General features: G+C 41.2%; 1 protein-coding gene across 5 annotated transcripts in view; it reads left to right on the forward strand.

Annotated features, from left to right (window-relative positions):
* The window catches only part of CFAP206 (cilia and flagella associated protein 206), a 42128-nt gene that overhangs the window by 11491 nt on the left and 18324 nt on the right, over window positions 1-12313 (forward strand). For 3 of the 5 annotated variants that reach the window (XM_038761339.1, XM_038761337.1, XM_038761341.1), the window contains 2 exons: window positions 10761-10869; window positions 11708-11791. In XM_038761339.1, the coding sequence (XP_038617267.1) occupies window positions 10761-10869; window positions 11708-11791 (193 nt within the window). Of the gene's footprint in view, window positions 1-9243; window positions 9276-10148; window positions 10329-10760; window positions 10870-11707; window positions 11792-12313 lie in introns of those variants that run through there. The other 2 variants (XM_038761342.1, XM_038761340.1) reach the window with 2 other exon arrangements.

Consider the following 12313-nt stretch of genomic DNA (forward strand, 5'->3'; position numbering starts at 1 on the left):
ATTGATTGATTTAGATACCACAAGACAGATCCCACAAGGGACAAAGAGGTCACAGCAAGGAATTCCTTTTTTTGTGTGAATTTCACCCTTAGTTGTGGTACCTTCAAAGGCAGCAACAGGGATTGATGTGCAGAAAGGTGCGGAACCGCCCAGTAGTGGTGGGACCGTATTAAAGCTTTTACCAAAGTGCCTAGAGTACTGTCAGAGAATAGTGTGACAATCTGGAATAATTGGGCTAATGTTTAACTAGACACTATAGCAATAGGCAAAAACCATTTAAGCCCCTCCCATATCTCGATTTCAGTGGAGAAATAGCTAATGGAAAAATGTTAAGTTATTTGAACTAAGCAATTTCCTCTTCTGTTTTACCGGCAGAATCATATTTACTGAATGAAGGTATTAAGCCGGTTCCTAAACAATGAGAAACTGTAGACAGAAATCTGGACTACTTCTGTGAGCTTCCACAGAGCTGTTAAAATGTCTTCGAACAGCCAAAGGCTAAATTAATCCGAAGGGGAGACAGATCAACAAACTCTGCATTGCAGAGGCTATGATGAGATGGCATGCAGATTTTCAGACTTCCTTACCAAACAACTAACCGTCTACAACAACAGTATTATCTCCACTGGCTGGTTGTAGATTACTATCCTAAGTACTTGGGATCATACATAAATGAAAGATATGTTCCCTGCCCCTTGAATAGTTTGCAGTCTAAGGGGAGAGGCATGTAGGTAAAAGTCAATGAGTATAAAATAGCTACTCTAGCTACAGAAGAGCTGAGGATGCTGAAGGATGACCAGCGGGGTGGTGGGATTCATTACCCACTGTTGGGTAGGGACTGTCTCTATATGTTGCCAACTTGTACTTCCCAAGCGCTTAGTACAGTGCTCTGCACACAGTAAGTGCTCAATAAATACGATTGATTGATTGATTGATCAGGGAACGCCTCCTGGAAGAAGAGATGCCTTTTTAGAAAGGTTTTGAGGAGAGAAGGAATGGGGCTTGGTGGAGCTGAAGCAGGGAAGAAGGTGTGTGTAACGGATCAGATGCAGGAGGAACCCCCTACCTTCCTTAAAGCCAAAAGCACTGTGGAGTCAGTAATAAATTAGAATTAACTCTTGGCAAACACCAAGGCAAAAGTATTTAGGCTCTTGAGAAAGATACCACAGGAGTGCTTCAGAGACGACTATATAGAAGCTAGTAGCTCAATGACATAGGCTCAGTGGAAAGAGCCCGGGCTTTGGAGTCAGAGATCATGGGTTCAAATCCCGGCTCCGCCAAATGTCAGCTGTGTGACTTTGGGCAAGTCACTTCACTTCTCTGTGCCTCAGTTATCTCATCTGTAAAATGGGGATTAAGACTGTGAGCCCCACGTGGGACAACCTGATCACCTTGTATTCCCCCAGTGCTTAGAACAGTGCTTTGCACATAGTAAGCGCTTAACAAATGCCATCATCATTATTATTATTATTATATAGTGATGTTCTTTCTGAAATCTTGTTGGCCTGAATTCTGGAATGGAGGGGCATCTCTTCTAGCTCACCTGATTGGTCAAACTTCCTTTTGAAGGGCCAAGAAACAATCCCTCAACAGCCTAGATCTATAGAAATTTTGTCATTCTGATTTTTAAAACTTCCAAAAGAGAAAGTTGGTGTGTGAAACGAGTCTGTCTTGTTCACTGACTAGGTAATTGACCACTTAGAGATGTGGGCAGGCAAAATTCGTCTTGAGGCTCTAACGTTTCAGGAATGTGGTGCTGTTAAGGCAAACACTTCACAGCAGTGAGTTCAACCTGGCTGGAATTATTTTTGCAGGAGTTTGAGTGAAACTAATAAAGAAAAGTACGATTCTGTGGGTCTTGACCTTCGTAGTGTCTGGGGTAACTCTAATCACCTACAAGACAAGTTTTTAAAAGTAAAGGAAGTAGTCAAAACAATGTCACAAAGTTTGTAAATTCTGAGCTTCCCCTGGGCCAGGAATCAGTGAGCTATTGCCGGTCCTTCTCAGGGAAAGTCGGGTGAAGCTAGGATTTTGGTGGTTTTTCACAAGTTTAAAGTGTATGGGGAAGAACCACCACTCTTTTGGCCTTTCTGCTTCATTTCCTTAACACCTGGCCTCCTACTCCATCAACAAAACCCATCTGAACTTGAGTCTGTCTGAAAATATAGGGTGGGGCACAGACCAGACTTCATATGGTCACAGAGGAGCAGCGTGGCTCAGTGGAAAGAGCATGGGCTTTGGAGTCAGGGGTCATGGGTTTGAATCCTAGCTCTGCCAATTGTCAGCTGTGTGTCTTTGGGCAAGTCACTTCACTTCTCTGTGCCTCAATGACCTCATCTGTAAAATGGGGATTAAGACTGGGAGCCCCCCGTGGGACAACCTGATCTCCTTGTAACCTCCCCAGAGCTTAGAACAGTTCTTTGCACATAGCGCTCAATAAATGCCATTATGATTATTATTATGTGGGTAAGGTGGATGGTGGAGGAGAAACTGGAGAAATGGTAGGGAAGGAAGGAAAGGCTGGTTGGGCTGAAGGTCTGTAGGGGAAGTCCCTGGAGAAAACTTGGAAGGTGGAAAAAATGTGGAATATCTCAGTACTCTCTGTCCCTTGGGGAGCAGAGAAGTCCCCTGGAGAAAACTTGGTGGAAAAAATGTGGAATATCTCAGTACTCTCTGCCCTCTGGGGAGCAGAGTGCAGTTCCCTGCAAGACAGCTTGAGCCATCTTGACTATTTATCCAGAAACATAATTTGAGGCTCTGTCTTGTCATTGTGGAAGCACTCTTCAGAGTTTTATTTAGACTTTTCCTCTTTCATGAGCCCATTTAATTAGCTTAAGCACAGAAGAGGGAAGCAAACTCTGGAGACCTGATTTTCAAACTTTGGCATGAGATGTAGAACTTGGCAGGCATTTTTGTGTACTACCATTCATTATACAGTTTAAAAGAGTTAGAAGTAATAACTAAGTTAAAAGTCCTTAAATAATGAAAATAGACAAATCCCGTGTTCACGCTTGAAAAAGAATTGGGCTTGAGCGAAAAGGATATGTTGCCTCTCTTCAGAGGAAATGGCTTTCATTTTAACAAAATTACTTTTCCAAGTCACTGAGCAATGTGAATAGAAATTTCCTGGTTTTTCCTCCTAGACTAAGTGACATTAATCCCCCCAAGTGGGAACATTTGGGGTAATTATGATGTCATTTTGGCCAATACTCTGAGACATGTGCGAAGCAAATTTCCCAGGTTCTGCATGAAAGGGTAATTATCTCAAATCTTAATAAAGAAATAACATTTGAACACAATGGTTATATTCCCTGTTGCTGTTTCTGAGATTGTCTCATAAACACACCAACAATCTCTTGCTATTCCATTTGTAAGTGGATGGAAATGGCAACTAGAAAGTGATGTCATTTGTTTTTCGTGTCACCACCATTTTATTCTGCCCTTTATGAAGAAATCTTCAAGGATTTGGAGTCTTTGAATGATTGGAAGTTAAATGAACAGTTTAGCCTTCAGGATACTGCAAATATCTTTAAAGAGCTGAGACTATCCTTAATCTACATTTATCAAGCTGCCTCCATTTTAGTGATTTTTTTTTTTTGCTCCCAGATAACTTTCCATCACATGAAACCATGTGTGCGCGTGCGCTTGTACACTTGCCTCAGGTAGAACTTGGCTTCTGTCCTGTTCCCCTTGAGCTACTGGAGTTACCTAAAGCTAACAAGTAAGTAAGCAGATTAATCTCTCCTTTCTTTATTAAAGCAAGAACTAAAGTGGATTTCCTCAGGAGCTTTGACCAAGGTCTACCTGCCCTACTTGGAAGTATCACAAGTGGTAATAGTGGCACTAGCTGAAAAAAAACACTGCCTTAGGAATCCTTGTTTAGGTTGGAGTAGAGTTTGTGCCAATTAGCCCCTTGGAGGATATTCCTCTGCATTAAGTGAATTGGGATTCTGGATCAATCAGTGAGTCGATCGATCATATCTATTGAGTGCATAATGTGTGCAGGGCACTGTACTAAGTGGTTGGGGAAATACAACACAACGATATAAAATCTTACAAAGAAAGTCTGGAATCCAATTGCCGTTTTTGTGTGACACGATAGATTGTATGTTCAGTAACTACTCAAGGTTGTCTGTTATGCTTATTGTACTCTTCCAAACACCTAGTACTGGCCTCTGCACAGCGTAGGCACGCACAGAGAAGCAGCATGGCCTAGAGGATAGAGCATAGGCCTGGAATAAGAAGGATCTGAATTCTAATCCCAGCTCTGCCATTTATTTGCTGTGTGACCTTGGGCAAGTCACCTAATGTCTCCGTGCCTCAGTTACCTCATTCATAAAATGGGGATTAAGACTGTGAGAACCATGTGGGTAAAAGTTCTTTTAGACTGTGAGCCCACTGTTGGGTAGGGACTGTCTCCATATGTTGCCAACTTGTACTTCCCAAGCGCTTAGTACAGTGCTCTGCACACAGTAAGCGCTCAATAAATACAATTGATGATGATGATGGTGGGACAGGGACTGTGTCCAACCTGATTTGCTTGTATCCACCCCAGCGCTTAGTATAGTGCCTGGCACATAGTCAATGCGTAATAAATACAAAATAAATGCATATATATTAGAATTAAAAGAAGCATTGTCTACATGCTATATTCAGCATTGTTATTATTGGAAGAGGAGGGTCCTGAGGTGTTCAGAGGGTTGGAGGACTCAGTGACGTTGAATTATATAATGCACGGTGGAGAGTCGGAAGGGGGGAATGGAAAGGTCGGACCAGAGAGTCGGAGGCATTGTGTATGTGATGGAAGAAATTGGGTGTTCAATCAATCAATCAATCGTATTTATTGAGCGCTTACTATGTGTAGAGCACTGTACTAAGTGCTTGGGAAGTACAAATTGGCAACGTATAGAGACAGTCCCTACCCAACAGTGGGCTCACAGTCTAAAAGGGGGAGACAGAGAACAAAACCAAACATACTAACAAAATAAAATAAATAGGATAGATATGTAGCTTTTGAGCTTTCAGCAGATGCTAAATCGTGTGAAGAAACCCGGTGGAGTTGCGGGGAGTACTCCAATAACATTTTCTAGATCAAAGCCAAAATGTTTCTACAGAAGATTTAGGCTAAATTAGTGATACTCTTAGTACCGTGGGAATTACAAGTTTAGAATCAGGAAATGCCAGATTTTGACAGAAGATGGCTCTCTTACACTTAATGGAAACGAGCAACTCCCAGTACTGATACATACTCATTAAATCCTTTGGGTTAGTGTCGTGTGATTTTTTGAAGAGTCAGTGAAACTGAAATTGTGTTCATTTGTAGGCACAAAATAACTTGCTTAATGATTTTTTCCAGTTGAAGGATGGATTAGATTAAGGATGGCGTTAAGCAGAGTAATCGTTCACTCTTTAGGAGCTCTGACTTGATGTGGTTTTAGGATTGCAGCTGTTTTTGTTATAGAAAAGGAGAGAGACTTCAAGGTTCAGTGTGTAAACAGGACAGGACATGGTCTCCCCTACTTCAAACGGACAATCTTGCTCAGTCATTCTGGAATCCCACCGTTTGTCACAAATGTGATAGTTTTGGCTCTTTTGAGCACCCAGGAGCATGAGCTCTGAGGGCATCACAAATCGCTGCTGGAGCCTTGGCCAGTTTGGGCAGCTTGTATTATCTCGCACCGAGCCTCTAGACTGTGGGCTCCTTGTGGGCAGGGAACATGTCTACCAACCCTGTTATACTGTATTCTCCCATGTGCTTTGTATGATGCTCTGCACACAATAAGTACTCAGTAAATGACATTGGTTAATTGACCATAGCTCCCCATGCTACAGTCCTGGATTCTGGTCCCTGGATTCTGCCTAGTTCTCTAGCTTCCTCCTCCCTCACCGAATGGAAATTGGAGTGGTGACAGGGGTAGGTTTCATTCTGTGGCTACTTTATCATTGCCAGTGCCCCTAAGGGGAATGGGCAGGTGAGTGTGATGATAAAAGTGGAATAGGAATGAGGGCAGTTTCTGCAGCCCCTTTCTAGTCACCTTTAAGTGTGCAGTGCTGCCTGAAATCCTGTTCATATTAAAGGCTAGGGAGGAAAGTGCCTCTTGGGGCGGATGAAGACCTCTGCAGGTGACGATATGATGAGGAAGGATTGAGTTGTTACTTTCAGCTGTGTGAAAAATACACAAATCCCAGGGACAAAGTTAAATTGCCCCTTAGTACAGTGCTTAGAACTGTGTGTGGCACATAGCACTTAACAAATACCTTAAAAAAATTTGGAGAAATGCAGGATTAGAAGGCTGGGAGAGTATAGGGCTCAGAAAATGGAGTTTTGAAAAAGATAGAGAGGTGGGGTGGCAGAGAATGTATCTGAGATGGGGTATAACTTTGGATTTTAATGTTTCATGAAATAATTTTAACAGATGATTTTATCGGAACAAAAGAAAGAAAACCTTAATCTTTCATCAGTCTCTGCCTTCTGCCTTCTGTATAAATTTTGTGAACTGCAGCCTACTCTGAAGCCGGCTCCTAAAATAAATAGCATTTACTAACCCATATCCAGCAGATTGAAACCAAGATTTACCAGAGGGCAGAAAACCAGCTGTTCTGTAGTTTGACAGAATTAATGCATTCCATGCACATAGGTCCACCCAGGCTACCCTTCATTAAAGAAAAAGCCCATGGCACATTGGCCTCCGGGCCAGTGGAGTGAAATTTTTGTGTCCCTCCTTTGCCTTCCTCACAAGTGCCCTCAGAAACCTGCTACATTGCCCTTAAACTGCAGCGCCCTTGAACTGCAGCCTTGGTGACAGAGGATTTAAAGCAAATCTCTGCTTGCATCCAATTGTCTGTCTTTCTGCTGCTTCCAATGGGGTTGTTGGGACTAATTGGGGCTCCAGGCATTAAACCTTCCTTGTCTCTCTTCTCACCTACTCAGCACTTCACTCCTTGTGGGAGTCACTCTTCTGTTGGTTGTCTGTTACAGAACCCAGTATGTATCCAGTGAATATTGAGACTGTCATTAGAAGAAAAATTTCTGAGAAAGGGAGAATGTGCTGCTGGAATGGGCACAATAGTGTTTGATCTGGAAAAGGACACATCATAGTTTAATCCTGTAACTAAATTACTTGTTTACTAAAGCGTACAGTGACTGAATTACCAGTAAAGATACCCAACAGGAATTAATGAAAGTAATCCTTTCCCAGAATTTGTTTCATTCCCTTTTTATTAAGGAAAGGTGTTTAAAGGAAAACTTCGAAAAATGTGTAGTTAAAATAATTTGTGAAGCAGTTTCCCCCTCCCTACTGTATGCTTCTCGTGGACAGGGAACATTGTACCAACTCTGTTATATTGTACTCTCCCAAGCGCTTAGTATATAGTACTCTGCACACAGTAACTGCTTAATGAATGCCATTATTTGATTGATAGATTTCTTCATGACTTCAGGAGAAAATGTTTCCGTGGCATTTTCAGAGTTAGCTGACGGTCGCTGGGTCTCCGTGGCTCTTTGGCATTTTTTAAAGATTATTTTGCTTTAGAAAATTCAGTTTTTGACCCAGAACTGAACGGGCTAAATGTAACATTAAGCACCAGCCTGTGAAATGTTTTCAACCTGAGAAAACTAAAAGAATAATCTGTATAGAAGGTAGAGTTTTCATGTTGAATTATCATAAAATAAACATTTCAGAAATGTTTCCTTAAACCTCTCACTCATTCGTTGTTGATTAGATAGGACTTTGTTTTTCATGAATAAAAGTCCTTGGATGGATTTGATCACAACTAAGACGATTGCTATCTTGTTTTATTGAAGCTGTACTTATCTTGCTCAGTCTAGCAATCTAAACTCATAAGATCAGAAGCAGTCAGATCTCGCTAAAGTCAATTTCACTTTTTAATTATAGCCCATGTTCTGGTTGAGAGGAAAAAGCATCTTTTTCAAAGAAGTGTTATTCAAGCAGTGCTAAAAATCCAGTTTGCTTTAAAACTCAGTGTAACATAGTTTAAGCCCGAATTTCTCAAGATGTACAGTTGAAAACACCACTGCTGAAAGAACTAAACAATTTTTCATTTTAAGAAGTTATTTGAACTCCCTTGTTCAAAAGCTGAGATGATTCGTGGTGGATAGAACATGAGCTTGGGAGGCAGAAGGTCATGGGTTCTCATCCTGGCCCTGCCATTTATCTGCCGTGTGATCTTGGGCAAGTCATTCCTCTGGGCCTCAGTAACCTTATCTGTAAAATGGGGATTGACACTGGTGCCCCTGTGGGACAGGGACTGTGGCCAACCCGATTTGTTTATATTAACCCCAGTGCTTAGTACAGTCCTCTGCGCATGGTAAGCGCTCAATAAATACTCTTGAATGAGTGAATGATTAGCGTGTATCTACCCCGGTGCTTAGTATTGTGCCTGACACATAGTAAGCACTTAAATACCATTTTAAGAAAAAAAAAAGCGACTAGGCTCTTAGTACAGTGCTCTGCACATGGTAAGCACTCAATAAATATGATTGACACATAGTAAGCACTTAACAAATACCATTTTAAGAAAAAAAGTGACTAGGCTGTTAGTACAGTGCTGTGCACATGGTAAGCGCTCAATAAATACTCTTGAATGAGTGAATGATTAGCGTGTATCCACCCCGGCGCTTAGTATTGTGCCTGACATATAGTAAGCACTTAAATACCATTTTAAGAAAAAAAAAAGCGACTAGGCTCTTAGTACAGTGCTCTCCACACAGTAAGCACTCAATAAATACGATTGACACATAGTAAGCACTTAACAAATACCATTTTTAAAAAAGCGACTAGGCTTTTAGTACAGTGCTGTGCACACGGTAAGCGCTCAATAAATACGATTGAATAAATGAGCGGGAGAAGGTAGAAATTTTATTTTTAAATGATGGTATTTGTTAAGCGCTTGCTATGTGCCAAGCACTGTTCTAAGCGCTGGGGTAGATACAGGGTAATCAGGCTGTGACACGTGGGGCTCACAGTCGTGCTTAGAACAGTGCTTGGCACATAGTAAGCGGTTAACGGATACCTTTATTATTATTAATCCCCATTTTCCAGATGAGGGAGCGGAGGCCCAGAGAAGTGAAGTGGTTTGCCCAAGGTCACCTAGCAGACACGTGGCGGGGGCAGGATTACAATCCACGTCGAGGGGGAAGGCCCCACTGGCCCTCCGCTCTAGGCCCAGCCCCTGGCCGCTGATGCGTCGAGTCTCCATGGTAACGCATCCGGTCTCCATGGTAACACGGCGGGCCGAGGACGGCAACGGAGGAGGTAGCGGGGCGCGGAGGGTTCCCCGGGAGGCCCTGGGGATGATTCAGGTGATTGTGTCTATATCCATAATTCTATTTATTTTGATAGTATTGATGCCTGTCTCCTTGTTTTGTTTTGTTGTGTATCTCCCCCCTTCTATCATCATCATCATCATCAATTGTATTTATTGAGCGCTTACTATGTGCAGAGCACTGTACTAAGCGCTTGGGAAGTACAAATTGGCAACATATAGAGACAGTCCCTACCCAACAGTGGGCTCACAGTCTAAAAGGGGGAGACAGAGAACAAAACCAAACATACTAACAAAATAAAATAAATAGAATAGATATGTACAAATAAAATAAATAAATAAATAAATAGAGTAATAAATATGTACAAACATATATACATATATACAGGTGCTGTGGGGACTAGACTGTGAGCCTGTTATTGGGTAGGGATTGTGTCTATTTGTTGCTGAATTGCACTTTCCAAGCGCTTAATACAGTGCTCTGCACTCAGTAAGTACGCAATAAATGCGACTGAATGAATGAATGTACCCAACCAACCAACCAGCAAGGTAATCTTATGGAGAATAGCGTAGATAATCAAAAAATAAAAAGGAGATGGCTGAGAAAAATTGGGTGCATCTTGTCCTGGAGCGAGGCCAGAAGTGCTCTGGGAGGGAATATAGGTCTCTGGGAACCTGTTTGATTTTTCTGGCGAGACTGAAGCCCAGTATCTTTTATCTGAACTTTCGATCATCTGCACTGGCAGTGGAGGGTGTTTCCTCTGCAAACAAAGCTTCCGCTGGTTTAAGAGGAACTCTTCAGGAGGAGTAATCAGTAGGTGGGGTCAAGTCTTCTATAATTTTTTGGCTTCAAGGTTACAGGAAATGTCTTCAAATCGGGCACTGTGTGTTCAACTCAGAAATGCGTGTTTTTGTCCAGTATGATGATATGATCCTGTATGTTTACATTTTTACCGGAACAACAACTGCTACCTTGGCTAAAGCGAGGCTTTCTTTTGAGACCTAAACTGGGACGAATGAATGAATGGAGGAATGAATTACAGGTGAGCCAACAAGGTTAGCAGAGGAAAAGGTAGTATTGTGAAGCAAAATAAAAAGGAAAGCAAAAGGTAGATAAGCACTAGGGTTAGGACAAACAAAACAAGCACACATGTAACCCGAATTCTTCCCCTGAAAACTCTTTCCTCAGGGCAACTAGCCCTTGGGTTGCTCCTCCTGCAGCATTAAGAAGGAGCCACATACTTTTCCCCCATCCCTTCTTGTTAGCTCCTTGTTGAAGCCAGGGCCAGTGCTTTGCTCTGGATTGCTGCCTTTCAGCCTTTGGGGCCTGTGTTCTAGAGGTGTCCAGTACGTCAGGGCCACTCTTCAGGCTGACCCATTTTTAAAAATCTGTCTTCAAATATTACGTGGGGGGAATATTGGATGAAATAAGAATGTGTCCCAATGTCAAAAATGCCATTGTTTTATCTGTCCAGAATGTCGCACAGCCAGACCGAAAGTGTTATAAAGAATATCATTAGAGAAATAGGACAGACATGTGCGGTCCAAGGAGAAACTGTTTCTGAAACCTTGGTGGCTTTTATGGTAAGAGTAAAACATTTTTCCCCCCCATCCTTTCACTGTTTTAATTGTATCCCCGTAAACTTGGTGTGAGTGAAGCTTTAATTCACTGTTTTAATTGTATCCCCTTAAACTTGGTGTGAGTGAAGCTTTAATTTTTGGCAGGCAATATTTGTGGGAAAAATCCTGAGACAATGACCTGAAATTCTCAAAAGAGACAAATAGGTGTTTGGGAAGTGTTTATTTTTTGCCCAAGAACATAAAAATTCCACATTTACAAGGAATTAATTTTAAAGTACTTTTGTGGGCTTTCAGAATTGTCTAAAAATCATTCCCATCTTAGTTCTGTATTTTCTTCATGGCGATTAATTTTACAATATTTATTGGATTGATTATGGATGCTATATGCTGAAATATTGTGCTGGGTTTTTTTAAACAAAAAGCTTCTCAGAAATATGCACACTTTCAAACACCATGCATTGACTGATGTATCCTTGATAATTTTTACTTTGCAGCCAAGAGTGCATTGGGTTTAGCCACCACATCACAATTTTTTGTAACTTTTTTCTCAACTATTCACATGTTCTCAACTATTCACAAAGAGCATGTTTGCTCTTTGAAAAATTTTGGTGTAAAATATAAATTGTTTACTGATGGAAGATGCTATAATGAAGATTGGTTTCTGCACAGGACTATACAGCTCAGTAGTACCTAAAAAGCAGGTAGCCAAAGGAGAAAGGGACAGAAACCAGGGTAATCAAGAGTTGCCTGTAATAGCACAAGGGAAGTGCAGGCTTCTAGAGAAATGTGTTTAAACAAATTCATCATAGAAATTTGCAGTGCTTATTTTGTTATTTCATAGGTGAAAGCAGTGGTTTTGGATCCAAGGAACGGTTTTAATGTGGATCGAATCCTTACGAAAAATGATGTGCAAAAACTCATTAAGGTAATTAGGAGTTCAATCATGAAATCTAGAAATATACAGTTCTACATAATAATGTAGAAATTTTAGGAATTTATTCTGATGTTGAGGGAGTAACATGCTTAATTGGCCTCTTCACTAGTGTAGTATTTTAGAGACTTGCCAATTTTATGGCATACGTATGAACAACAATTCAGAGAGAATAAATGATTGACTAAATTAGGTTGCAGGTTTTCCAACTCTAAATAAAGTTACTGATAGCGTAGATGAAGATGAGTTAGAGTTTATGCCTGAATTTGGAAGGCATATTAAAAACAAAACAGAATTTTGTGTCTTTCTCAATCCATAATCAATCAATCGTATTTATTGAGCGCTTACTGTGTGCAGAGCACTGTACTAAGCGCTTGGGAAGTACAAGTTGGCAACATATAGAGACAGTCCCTACCCAACAGTGGGCTCACAGTCTAAAAGACATAATCATCTGTAATACCACATCTTGGAGGCTCCTCATGCGTTTTCTAAGAATACTTAATATAACTTTTTCCT

The sequence above is a fragment of the Tachyglossus aculeatus genome, chromosome 19, assembly GCF_015852505.1.
Source record: "Tachyglossus aculeatus isolate mTacAcu1 chromosome 19, mTacAcu1.pri, whole genome shotgun sequence".
Lineage (NCBI taxonomy): Eukaryota > Metazoa > Chordata > Mammalia > Monotremata > Tachyglossidae > Tachyglossus > Tachyglossus aculeatus.